This window comes from Numida meleagris, chromosome 9 (genome assembly GCF_002078875.1).
Source record: "Numida meleagris isolate 19003 breed g44 Domestic line chromosome 9, NumMel1.0, whole genome shotgun sequence".
NCBI lineage: Eukaryota > Metazoa > Chordata > Aves > Galliformes > Numididae > Numida > Numida meleagris.
Window position 1 is genome coordinate 7612758 of NC_034417.1, and position 14064 is coordinate 7626821.

Sequence of the window (14064 nt, forward strand, 5' to 3'; positions counted from 1 at the left end):
GTGCAATATTAGAGCATTTGACTGCCTTATGAACTTAGTGAAGGCCCTGCCACTGTTGGTGACTGATTCATAAATGAAATAATAAAACAGTTTGGTATTTATTTGATACTTCCATTTTCTTTAAAAGTGTTAAGCAGTTGGTGTTACTGGACATAAAAGACATTTGAATACATTCTTTTCTTCCTACGATGAAAAGTACACAATTTGTGGAAGTTGTGAGGAAAGAAAGAGTCATGCTGCTGTAAATAAGAAGTATAAGCTTGGGTCACTCACTTGTTTTCTCTTCATAAATTACATCATTTTTATACTTCTGGGTAATCTCAACAAAAATGAATACATAATAAGGGTGAATGTGAATTTAGCTTTTAGGAGACAGCAGTATTCATAAGAATGGAAGAAGGCTGTACATAATGATAATTTACCACATAATTTACTGTACCTTAATTTAGTTTTTTGTAACTATTCCCATTTAATCTACTTTATTTTTAATTTTTAATCGCTTCTATCCATGCAGTTGTATATTAAACTCAACATATAAAATTTTGTGTGATTTTAATTGCCGCAAACAAGTAAAGGAGACTTTTTCTCCCTGTACATTTCATAGGTTGCTACTTCCATTTGCAATGTAACCTCAGTACATTTAATATATTTTTTCTGGAAAAAAAAATTATGTGGGAGGCATAAATATGATTGCACGTGATGCCCTTCGTCCTTTCCAGGCAGCTCTAAGGAGCTGAGGTTCCCAGGCTGTGTGGGAAACAGTTACAAAGAGGTTGTGAAAATTTTTTGACTTGAGAGTTTGGACGCAGAGCCTGCTTTGCTTACATTTTTCCCAGGGCTTTCTTCTTCAGCTTGTCCTATATGTTCATATAAAAGCGGTCTCAGCCTCCTTGCTGCTCAGTATCCTTATAGATCACTTGTCATCACAGATAAAGCAGTGACAATTACTGGCAACCAATCTTAAAAACAGCTTCGTGGTCATACACAAGAGAGTGAGTTCTGTCCCCCCACTAGGTGTGTGGGAACTGAGTGCTTGGAAAACGAATCAGTTTCAGTTACAAAATGAGAGGATGAGTGGACAGGTTAAAGAGATGCGCTGTGAGATATACCAAATATTAAAACTTCAGGTATTTAAAGTTTTGGACAGAAAGATAATACCATTCACAAACACATACGCAACGCTCTAAATATTTAGGTATGTCAGTGGTTATAATGGCCTAGCAGTAAGAGTTAATACGTCAGTCCAGATAACTACTTGGGCAAATTGTTTCCTAGGTACATAAATACTTATTACTACATGTGGAAATGAATTGCACATTTTAGGCAGCTTTTAGAAGATGGAAAGCTTAGTGGTTGTCATTCATCTTCATATAGAACAGAGTTATAAATAAATAGTTTTGAAGTGATTCTCACGTATTATGGACTGTGTTATACAGCCTTACCCTTAGAGTATTGTTTTGTGTTAAATTGCAAGAAATTCTGACAAAATTTGCATGAAATATGGAATTAACAGACAAAAAAAAAAACAACCCTTACAATTGGAAAGTCTCATTATATTTTGGTGACCAGGTGTTGCTCTTTGTCTTGGTTCCATGTTTTCTTTTCTTGTCACTTAGGTTAGGACCTAATACGCAGACTTCCACAAATGGCCGGAACATAGCTGTTGTTTGCCAGTTTAGATTATTAATTGCTACAACTAGAGGAAAAAAAAAAAAGTAAAATACCATTAGAAGGACTTCAATTAATTATCCAGTATGACTGTGTACCTAGCGAAAGGTGACCTGAGAGCTTTCGTTCTGCATGGAGCTGCATCGGGGAGGGTCATGTTGGTATTAGGAGAAGGTTCTTCATGAAGAGAGCGGTCAGGCATAGAACAAGCATCCCAGGGTACAGAGCTGATGGCGTTCAAGGAGCATTAGGACAGCACTCTCAGATGTAGGGTTTGAATTTTGGGTGGTTCTGTGCGAGGCCTGGAGTTGATGGTCCTTGTGGATCCCTTCCAACTCAGGATATACTGTGACTTCGCCTAGTAAGCCTAGGAGAAGCTTTGCCTGTTCTCTGCCCAGTAAAACCTCTATTTCCAGTTATAGCAGCAGCTAATACAAATGAGCATTTTATGAATACATCAAGAGCTGTTTTGTCTGCTACATTTGGTGTAAATCAAAAATGAACTGATGCTGGGTTTGAATTGGTGTTCATATTGTGTGGAACAAAGAAACTGTATTCGTTAAAAAGGAAACATTTTAAGTCTTGATGCAGTAAATTTACCACCCACCTCTACTAGAGCTTTTGGAAAACTAAATCATCTACAAGTAATTCAGATATGTAATTTGGCACGTTAGAAGTTATAACCATGTAACTTTGTATAACAGATCTTGTCTATACTGGGAGGCATAGACAATAGTGCTTAACTTGTGCTGATGTTGAGCAAGGAAGAAGTACGAACCTAATCACTTGAAGCATACTCATAGCTTTACAAGTACTGTAATACTTATCATTTATTATTTTGCTATCAGTATGTTTTAGTTAGGATTTAATGCCTGGGAATTTTAGACTTTGTTGCTTTCCTTCTAAAACTAGCTATTTGAAACTTACCTTTTACAGTAACTTTATGCTCACCGGTTCCAGGATGTGTAGAAACATCCACCTGTACAGATATCTCACCCACTGAATTATTAGTGGTTTGGCCTGAAAAGAATAATTAGTAGGTTAGCATACTTAGCTTCTCAGCATATCAAGAGAAACAGGAAGTGAAAGATAAATATTTGTGAGGAATTTCTGACATGTATTTCACATTCAGATGGGAATCAGTTATTGGGAAGTGATTTTGCTACAGAGGTGCCTATAGCAGTCAAAACAAGAAACAACATTCATTAGAAACCACCCGCTCTGGTTGCCATTAGGCGTGTGTGCATCCTGATATGTAAAAGTTTGTGGTTTCGTAAGTACCTTCTTTCATGAATCTTACTGCAAACGTTTGGACATCTATTTCTGCATTGCCATTGATGAATTCTTCTAGTGTAATCTGTAATTACATTCTCTATGGTGGTTGAACATTGCAAGGTCAATTAAATACTCTAAGCCCAAGTGTTACTGCTTCAGAGAACAAGGTTTCATCCTGACACATCAAGATATAGAAGTTCAGTGCTCAATTAACTTGTTCAGAATCCTCAAACAGTGCCATGCTTTCCTGCTTTCAAGTAAGATTTGCTCAAAATAGTCAGGAATTAACTTTTTGAATCTCAGTGTTTTAGCAAAAATGCACAATCTCTAGCGTCTTAATCTGGTTATAGCTGCTACAACTGAATTGCAGGGTACCTGAACAAATTTTACTGCTAAATGATTCCAGTATCAACCAGATAAGGTAATTCTGAAATGATGATTTTTTTTTCTTGCAAGCACAGTATCTTTGGAACTTGTATCTTTGAGTAGTATAGAACTGATAGAAGTTTCTGCTTCTTGAAATTTTATTCTTTAAAAAAAGATTTGGAGTGTGAAGTGCTTTCTAAAATTTTTCTATTAAAAAGACAAGACTTCTAAAAGACCTCATTTTCATTATACACAATGCGATGCTTCTGATGGAGCTACAATCAGCCCAACTTGCAGAGTTGTGTGAAAACTGCCAGTGTCTTCCCTAATATATATATATATGTATATATATTATTCTTAACTTGAATTAAATGAAGAAAATGCATTTTTTTTACACCTAAAATTCAGAAGGCAGACTATAGCTGCTAATACTCCAGAACTCCTATGTATATTTTGTCATACTCTTCTCTTTCTGATGCTGTAAAGGAAATCAGCCAGAGTACAGACTAGAGCTTTTAGAATGTTAATCTGTCCTGCTATTGCATGTTGTGAAGTTTCATGTTTTGGTTTGCTACACACTGTACCAATATCAATGTTAACAATTCCCATTTGGGTGGTGGATCTTTTTACGTGTGATGTAATCTTTTTTTTTTTCCTTCTGATTAAAAAAGCTGTTACTGCCAAACTCTGTGGAAGACAACCATGAGGTTGCAACATCCACTAAACGTAGGAACACTGAATGAGCAGGATTAATTGAACATACAAGGAGGGGATAACACAAGTTTCCAATCTCTCTCCCATTCAGAATTTAACAGTAATTTACCCTAACTGCGGTGGAAGGTGAGCCAGGCTGATCCTATGGATCACTGAAAATAACAGTGAGTGTCAATTAATTGATTTAGCTTCTAGCTTAAAAAACAAAACCCTATGTGCAGAAATCAGGAATGCTTTGGAAGAAAATGATTAGCATTTTCATTAGGTAGGCTGTGTAGCAACCTGTGGGTGGTGTTAATAACGGAGAGCACAGTGTTAGTAATGGCTCATTAGGTGCTACTAATATCAAATCTATGACTTTAAGATATAAGACTTTGCACAGTTAAAAAGAAAAGCTTTAGAAGCAAAGTATTTCCTTGCAAACATCACCTAACTGATCCTTTCCTTTTGTTAGCAGTCTGTAGTTCACAGCAGTACTCTAAGCAGTACTGCAAGTATACAGTGGGATTAGTCTTACGTGTGTAGTACTGTTTGATGTGGTTATAAAGAAATCTGTGTGAAATGTCATACAGTTTTATACTGAAAATAGCTGACATTAAATGACCCTATAAAATTCCTGCAGCAGAACGTCTCAGCTAGTAGAGGCAGCTTCTGATGGAATCTAGAATATGAGCTTTGTTTCCTTTAGTTTACCAGCGTATCCAAATCTTGCATTTGCTTGCTCTCTCTCACTGACCTGCTGAACAAGCTAAAGGTACATTTCCAGGACATTCAGTATTTGCTTATATCAGCATTTGTTGCCATTCAGGAACTATGGAACTTCATTTTAAAGTCTCAGATCTGTCTCTGTTGTTTTTCTTTCTTCCTTGCTACCCGCCCTTGTTGCAGCAGCAACTGATTCTGCTTGCGCTATAGGAATGCCCTTTCCTCCTACCACATTTAAAAGATCGATTTAAAAATAAAAAATACCCAGCCCTGCGCCACAGAGGATGATTTCACTTTTCTTCCTTTGGTACTGTACTTTCTCTCATTAGAGACTTAACAAATGTACAAATAATTCTGTTTTATGTTGGAAATCATTATGATTGCTTGTCTGCTACTGTTACATCTCTAAACTGTGGTTTAGATTTCATTTGCTTCCTAATTTAAATGAATGGTTGGTTATAAAATGATCACCTATGTACATCTAGACTGCAGTCAGTTCATTGCAGCAAAAGACTGTAATGGAGAAAAGTACACTTCCTCCAGGAAGATGGTTGCTCCTCAATGGACAACGAATTCTATCATCTAGTCCTTAGCAGGTACCTTTGGAAAAATGTGAACTTGTGGACTCTGGTATGAAAAATCTGACAAAACGTATGGAGAAGAGCGAGCCATTTATATTTTCTGAAACTAAAGCAGAAACTCATTTACTAAACACTCATGACCTTATTTTGTGCTGAAAGTAAGATGGGATTTGACACAAAGCTTTTCTTCTGTTCATAAGAAATTTCACAGTTGCCTCATTTTGTATTACCATGCTGGTAATGGTTATTTCTCTTCATCCAGTTGACATGGATCTATACTCAACTTTGAATTATTCAGACTGTAGCTTGCTGTTCTACTTCAACTTCCTGGCTCTCTGATTTCCTAATCTTGCATCCCAAATGAAAGGTGATCCTTTCTTACTGACATTTTTCAGTCTTCCCTCTTACTTTATTTGATAAGTCCTTCTCTGTATGTCTGTACGCTTCCTCCTTCTGTCTGTGGGCTTTATATTTTTGTAGTTCTGGAGCTAGATGCTCTTTTAAAGACTTCCTGGAGTTTTGTGGCTTCTTGACTTTTTCCTCTTCCCATCTAGGCACGCAAGTTGTTGAAAGTGGTGAATTTGTAATGCGGTGGCTTCAAAATAGTCGAAGATAATAATGTAGGCTCTGAAATAGTCTTCATAGGTATATGAAAGGATCTTAAATTTATGACAGTTCACATGTATTTATTTATTTTACTCTGGTTTTCAAGACATTCTTTATCTCCCTGAGGATGAGAAGTCTAGTTCAAAAGAAAAACAACTAGCTACAAGCTAATTATCATGCATGATGTGTTTTTAGTACCTGAGACAGAAAAGCTCACTAAGCACTGAGAGTCAGGCAATAAAAACAGCTGAACTGGCAACATTACTCTGTGGTAACCCTAGCTTACCCCATTTGCCTAACGGCCCTGTTCAGCATAAATCTCACTATTTAATGAAATACCGTACCAAGGTTTTCACCTTATTTTCTGTATAAGACGTAAGGGAAAGGTTGGACTTATTTTCAGGCTTCCACAGAGCGCAATGCTACAAAAATTACATAAGCTGTGAAACCAGCATTTTAATTTAGACATGCATTTGGCATATTCTGATTAACAATGCCAATGAACTACATATATATAGGTCTCTTTGAAAGTAATGCCTCCTGTTTATTTCCATGGAAACTACAACAGGTACAAAGAGCACAATAACACTGATAGAGCAAATTCTCAGCTACAAAACACTCTTTTTCAACAGTCACCACTTTCAGCTATGTGTTTTTGCCAGTGAAGAATAAAAGCCTGCATGCTGTGCTAGTAAAAATCTGCACTGGGGAAGTGATCCACTGTCACTCCTGCTGAAACGCACTACCCACCGCCTGGCTGTGCTCCAGCCACTGGTTGGTCTCCATTAATGTTCAGTGAGTGTCAGTGAATGTCAGTGGGTTTTTTGATCTGCAAAGTTACCATGGAAGAAGATGGCTTACTCCTAATGCAAGAGAGCACAGGGCTGGTGAGAGAATGTTTATTGCCCCTTTTACTCGTGCCCTCAGTGCACAAATGAAAGAGGAGAAAGATTCCATCTCTGCTACTGAATGCATGAGATGGAGAAGCAGTGCTGTCTGTGACTATTAAACAACACATAGGACTTGGCTGCAAGCAGCAAGAGCTACTTGATGAGGTCTAAGTAGCTTCTGGGCTGATGGTTGCAGGAGGGGCAGAAAGCTTTTAGCTGTTGTTGCACGATCTGGGAGAGGCTTTTCAGGTAACTTAAGGACATACACATTTTACTGTTATAGCCCTGTTCAGGGCTGCATTTTCATCATTTTTTACACATAAATTGGTAATGATAACCATGCTAACTGCAAAACATGCTTTGGTTGAATTGAAGTTGTTTTACAAACTATTGCTAATTGCTCTTTTATGGGGAGAATTCTTAATTACGCGATGGCTGACTTTCAGCAACCATTCTTTAACCAGGCTTCCACGAAAGGATTGAAAGGATTTAGAAGGTCTGTATTTGATTAGAAGACATAAATAATTTATCCTAAGGATTATTTTGTGTGAAGGTATTAAGGTTGACAGAAGATTCTGTGGCGTTTGTACATTTCCCAACTGTATGAAGCCATGCTATCAAAATACATTCTTACCTGTTTGATACTTTGTGATGTCACACAGTGTTATATGAAAAATTCTGAGAAAATAATATAAAAGCATGCTATTATAGGTTTAAGCATAAGGTACTCATTTGAGTGCTAGGGTGGAATCAGCAGCTGAAGCTGCTTCATCTCTAGCTAGTATAGACTGTCCTGAATGCATGTTGTGGGGGGCTGGCAATTGCATAACCCGTTATGTCCTTCTGTTTTGTCTATCCCCTTGTGACTTTGAGCAGTGAGAAACCAAGGATGAGCCTGCTTTAATCTGGGAAGTCCACTTAGCAACATCTGGGGTCTGTCCAGATGTATACATACTTTTTAACCACTGCCGCGCAGAGACAAGCATAGTCTCTCAAGTTGAGGTCTTTATATGTATTCAGCAGTCCACTGATCACATTAAAACATTCTTTTTTAAACTGATGACATGTAACTGATGACTTTGCAACATATTATTAGCAAAATTTTGAATACCAGTATTTTTTCATTTTTTTGAAGTTTTTTTTTTAAAAAAAACTGTGATGAATAAATTATGTATTTAGAAAGGTGCACTATTATTTCATTTAAAAAACACCCGAGGAGTTTTTCTGTCACAGAAGGCTCTCAGGTGAAGGTTTTGTAAAAGAAGTTGCACTTCACCAGCAGCTCAATTATTTGAATTTTTAAAATATTAATTTTCTTTCTCTTTTCTGAATGCATTTATTTTGCTATACACATACGCTAGAGCACTTCTGTTAACTGTAATTCTACAAGCTTCATTATTCTGCTTATTTTTACTGTTGTCAGTTACTATCTATTCCTTATGATATTAGTCTGAAATTTTGCAGCTCTCCAACTATAATAAGCATTTGTAACAGATGTTGCAGCAAAGCAGTTTATGATATTAACTCCCTTTAGTAAGCAATAGCTAGTTGGATCTTTTGATCTTGATTCAGCTTCTCTTTTCAAGCACTTTTCTTTTAGGAAAAAAAAAGTTGTTTAGTACGTGATTGAGGCCTCAATTTGAAACTACAATGAATGAAGCAGGGATTAATTTCTGTCTGAACTATAGGTTATGGCAGAACTGAAAATGCTGTGCTGGACTTAAGTTCATAATGGAATACCAGAACAGCTTTCAAAATATGGTACTTAGTAATGCAGCAGTTTTGAAATGCAAAAGAACAGAGGCAAACTTCTCTTTTTCCACATATAAGAACTGTGAAGTTATTTTTTTCCTGTAGATTGTGATGAAGTCTGTTTGCCTAAGTTATCTCCATGTGTATTAAGTTTGATGTTGTCTATTTAACTGTTAAATTAATATTTGAACTTGATTCCATATATTTAAAGATAATAGGGAGGTTCTGCAGAGGAATACAGTGGCTTGTTATTTGGAAATAATTTATATTTATTTTTGAGCATGTAATTTCTTTCCCAGTGTTGGTGGCTTTGCAAGAGGAGTTAGAGTTGTTCATTCTAGTTAGGTAAATATTCTCCTTTCTATGTATAATCATTTTTCATTTTTGGATGCTTCTTCCTCTTTCAGCTTTCAGTTGTTTAACACGAGAACAAAGAAATCCAATACAAATCAACGGATGTGAAAGAATACCTTTTTCTGCAGGCATTTAAACACTCAAGTGGGGAATGTAGTATGAGCTCTGTGTTGCTAAACAAGTATTGATTTTCTCCTTAAGCAATACAAACTCTTTAAAGACAAGCTAAAAAACATATTGCGGTCTTTCATGGTTTGCATGTCAGAAACCTTTACAATAACATTAGCATTCTCTATTCAGGCTCATAAAGTTAACCTGCTGTATATACATAAAAATTGTAATGGTATTTCTGATATGTAACCATTTTAGATGCAATATTGGCATTTACTTTGGAGAAATTACTGGTAATAAATGGGAGCAAATTCAGGACACCAGAATATTTGAGGTGAGGTCTCTTTATGTAGTTTACTAGAACTGGATTCATCCAAGTATTATTAGATATGATGCTAACCAGGTGTAAACATTCATGACACAGACTATAGTTCACAAAATTAATACAGGTTTAAGGCTTCAGTTGCCAAAGTAAACAATAGTAAACTTGCTTTTAATCTTGCTGTTCTTTACATTCAGTAGTCTTAACGTGAAGTTGTGAATTAATTCAATGAAAGATTTCCTGCCAAGGTGACAATTTTTTTTTCTTTAGGAACTAATTTTAAGAAGAAGCATCACGTAGACTGTTCTGAACTTTGAAAGTCAAATATACCATGGAGCATCCAGTAATCTAGTAGCTATGGATATAGTTCTACTTCAGTGTTTTCAGTCTGTTCCTTTCTGTATGAATTACAGAAATGTAGTAAAAATTTGTCTTTCGGATTTTATGGTTTTGTCAATATTGTGAAAACATGCTTGAGTTTAGCTCAAGTTTAGTTAAAACTAGCTTGTTCTACCTGAACTGTAATTTGGCCTTTTTTGTGTCTAAAGTTGAAGTTGGTTATCATCTTCCATAAATACATCAAGTACAATACATAGTCTTTTGTAGAAACCTTTGGGTTTGCTGACCCTCATTTAGCTATTAGCCAGCTATGGTGTGTTTTAGCCACACAGCACTGAGCTCCCAAGTCTTGCATTTGAGCAGGGTTTTGCAGTTCAGGCTAGGCAGTGTACTGCAGTTCTAGAACTGATTAAGGCTTGGCACAAGTTTAATGTGCACATTTGATTATGATGTTTGGTGGCAAAAGGTGACAAAAAAAAAAAATCCAAGCTGTAGTCTGAATTTATGAAGAAATGTTATCCTGCAACTGAGTTTATAAGAATCAGAAGGGGAGGGAAAAAAGTTTACATTAAGGTGCCCAATCCGGAGGTGACAATTTCCAGGAGGTTGAAGTCCAAGAGAAGCAGAACCAGAGATCTGAACCTCAGGGTTTCTTTTCGTACTGACACTAAAGATCTGGCTGTGTTTATGTGCTCATAGTGAAGGTAGCAATGACCATATGGTGCATAAGATAGTAGTCACTCAGGCCTTGAAATGCACATTTCTTCACTGAACTGCTGTCAGGTTTTCAAAGTCCTCTAGCTCTGTGTTGACATCCTTTTCACAGAGACTCTGAAAGCTACCTGCTCCAGGAAATGGCTTTAGGCAGTACTAACAAACAAACACTAGTAGCAGGGGAATGTGCTTACAACAGGGTGCTTGGTGCTGCAGTTGGCTGAGTGCTTCCTGGTTAATATTGCACCTGAGTTTCGGAGAAGTGTAACTAAATTTCTTTCTTTCTTTAGTAGTTTCTAATTTGTTGTATGTAAAACTGTAAAAGTGTTCCTACGAGGCAAAAATTTATTTGCAGAAGAGAATAGTGCTCTACTAGTTGTACATTTGTGGATTGGGATTGAAGTAGTTTAGTTTAAATGCAGGCAGGTTTTGTTCCTTTTTCTGGAAATATAATTCCTTTAAAAATTTTTTTATACTATGGGGCAAACATAGGTAATTATCTCCCTCCTTATTATCTTATTAATACCAATGTTATAATCAGAATCTCAGCAGTATTTAATTTCCAAACAATCCGACAGCATGTGGCAGATGTGGGATAGCAGCATAGATGCAGTTAGAGAAGAGAAACCCCTCTCTCCTCTTGTTATTCAAGAAGTTACTGCCTCTTTGTGCTCAGCATTGTCCCTTTGTTTTATGTGTAGTCTTGAGTCCGTAGAAGTGCTTAGAAAAGGAAAATCCATCAGATTAAGATTATGGGAGTCAATTTATTTCTCTCACTTATTTTGATAGTTTGCTTTGAAAGCACGTATTAACAATAATATAGTCTTGTGGCATATTTGAAGACAGCTGTAAGGAAGGAACTTAGCTTTCAAGTACTTGGTGGATTGAAAACACGTGAAAAGCTACAAATAAATATACCTGGGTGGTTTTTCTGAAAACTAGGAATGCTTTTATTAGTATTGCCCATAGACATTTCTTTGTTTCCAGGAAGCTCTTTAGGAATGTGTAGACACAAAGAGTTGGAATCAAACAATCATCCTTGTTCAGAATTGGTGCAAAACATGTTCATTAGTTGGTGTATTTGAATGTTCCTACTGAATTTAACCCTTCATACACATGAAGGTAGATAGTATCAGATACAACAGCATAGGAATTTTACATAGGTCTTCCTCTTTGTAGGGGGAAAAATGAAATTCTTCTCAGACTGATTGAATGCATTTTTTTTCCCTTAGAATCATGCTGCATCATCATGGCAAATGGAGAAAAAAATTACAAATATCTTCACCTGTGGTTAAAGGTAAGCCTGACTTTTACTCATTTATAGTTCAGTGACAGTTTATGGTGAATAGTGAGGGGGCACAACATGTGATCAGTGCACATAAATTATTGATTGGTTGCATGTTATTTTGAAAGTGATTCATTAGCACATTGAAATCACACATAAAAGCATTCATGGATTTTTTTTTAAGAGGAAACTTCTCAAACAGCTATTCTCAAATGACAGTTGTGCCTTTCTAATGTAATTATGGGAGGCAGAGGTGTTATTTTCATTGCAACAGATGTTACCCTGGAATGAGTTGTCATAGTAATACTAGCGGATACTGCCCTATTATTATTTCTGGAGCTACCTATGTATTTTTGTTTTGTAGTTGGTAGATGACCAGTGAGTGTGTTTCCTTGTAGAGGTCTTACAGAGCTGTAAAGGAAGAGAGAAGGCTGCACTAAATGTGTTGGGAATGGTGTTGGAGCTCCTAAAGACTGGTTCAGCAGGGACTAGAAAAATAGTTGACTTTTATATAGTGATGTGACAGTAGAGCTCTTCTCATCAATTGTTCTCCAGCCATCAAATCCTGGGTGGTGTATAGGAGGATCCTACAGCAAGAAATGCTTTAGGAAAGAATCACTGGCTGTACTGAGAATGCTACTGCATAATTGCATCAATGAAGCTAAAATCTAGTTAAAACATATCCCTTGCATCATATCTTGCAATATGTTAATATATAAAAATGTAAACTGATAGTATGCAAATGAATAGATGGTAGAATATTTCTTTGACCTCAGATATGTGTGAAGTCATTACAGGAAAACTGCATATCCACTTTTGCACTGTCACGATGGAACTTCTGCATCAAAATTTTGATGAACCAGCTGTACTTCTATCTCTAGCATTTTAATGTAACATACAACTTCTGTTTCTGATTTGCACAAAGGCTCGTTTTAACTGCATGGTCATGATGTAGCTACAGTTGTGAGACTGGAAGTTATAACAGATACGTTTTTTAGTTCTTCTAAATGGGATGTTAAGGGAAGATGAAAAGCTTGGAGTCACTTTAACTTTCATTCCCAGTGGCTACGCCTCTAATAATACTGGTGTGCAAATATAGACATTTATAGAAATGAACACAGACCCGAGACTGAAACCACAATGCAAATCAGAAAATTCAGTTTTGCCATTCAGAGATAATAAAGGACATCTGCTTATGGCTTCAACCTAGATGATTTTCTTTTTTTATGTTACAATGAAAATGAACAAGAGAAAAAGCAGAATGTACTAGTAATTAATAACTTTCAGCCTAAATCCATATTGTTAATCACTTCTGAAAGGGGGAAAACTCTATTCCTTATATTTGAACTAAGAAAATGGCTGTATAACTTTGTATGAATTATTAACAGAGAGGCTCAGTCTAATATGGAAGTTGTCCAGGAACTCATTCTTTGTAATTAGTCTTTGAGGCCAGCTGCAAAGCAAGTGTTTCATGCTTTTTAATAATGTGACTAACATAATGTATGTCAGAGGTGAAAGCAATTGATTTTCAGCTTAACTGTCCAATTAAAACTTCTACAATTCTTGCGAGCAGGAGCAGGGTACTTACATCTAAATAATCAAAGCACATTATTTGTCTAAGTTACTAAATAGCAGACAGGCTGTTTTAAAAAGTGTCCATTGCATTCAAAAATTGCTTAAGTTTACAGTTCCTAAAATGAAGAAATGGTTTAGTTTGGAATATAATGCATGTTATCTATATAAAACCAGTTCCTTTATGTGCTGTAAAAGTATGAAAACACTAACCTACATCAATAGGAAAAAAGGTAAATAATAGCTTCTTTTTGAGGAAAGCAAGCATCTTTGCCTTAAAAAATAACCATGAACACTTGCCCTCTATTGAAATTTAAGTCCTCTTCTGAAATACATCATTAATTAATGGTGTGTGTATGTTAAATAAGAAGCAGACTTATTGTTTCAATTTTTAGGGTGCACTACACCAAATTTCCAGAGCAGAAAACAGGAGCTTCTGTGTGGGTGACGTTCAGATCTCAGAATGCATTTGATAGAACATGAAAGAATGGTGTCTGTTTTGGCTTTTGGGAAGGTGTCAGAATTTTGAACTTTGCTAAGCAGGCATAGAAAATGAGGTGATGTTCTCAACAGGGTGGTTTTAAGTCTATATTCTGAAATGCACACACGCACAATTAGACAGGGAGCGTAATGCTGTACTACTAGCCTCCTGAAACCTATTCCTTTTGAAGCCACAGATGACCTGCTTGAAGGAGAAGTGAGGGTTCTGTAATGCAAAATCACTGTACTACAATAAGGCCACATTACTTACAGTCCCTTGTTCTTAATTCAAAAAGGAAACCTTAAGGGATATGTCATACTTTTTTGCAA

General features: G+C 36.3%; 1 protein-coding gene and 1 long non-coding RNA gene across 4 annotated transcripts in view; one reads left to right on the top strand and one right to left on the bottom strand.

Moving 5' to 3' along the window:
• The window catches only part of LOC110403661, a 126624-nt gene that overhangs the window by 92001 nt on the left and 20559 nt on the right, over window positions 1-14064 (top strand). For both annotated transcript variants that reach the window (XR_002441777.1, XR_002441776.1), the window contains exon 11: window positions 11630-11694. This is a non-coding gene — a long non-coding RNA (uncharacterized LOC110403661). The remainder of the gene's footprint in view (window positions 1-11629; window positions 11695-14064) is intronic.
• Window positions 1-14064, bottom strand: part of UNC13C (unc-13 homolog C) — a 128189-nt gene that overhangs the window by 3265 nt on the left and 110860 nt on the right. For both annotated transcript variants that reach the window (XM_021407207.1, XM_021407206.1), the window contains 2 exons: window positions 2596-2688; window positions 1537-1696 (listed from right to left, as the gene is read on the bottom strand). In XM_021407207.1, coding sequence (XP_021262882.1) covers window positions 1537-1696; window positions 2596-2688 — 253 coding nt within the window. The remainder of the gene's footprint in view (window positions 1-1536; window positions 1697-2595; window positions 2689-14064) is intronic.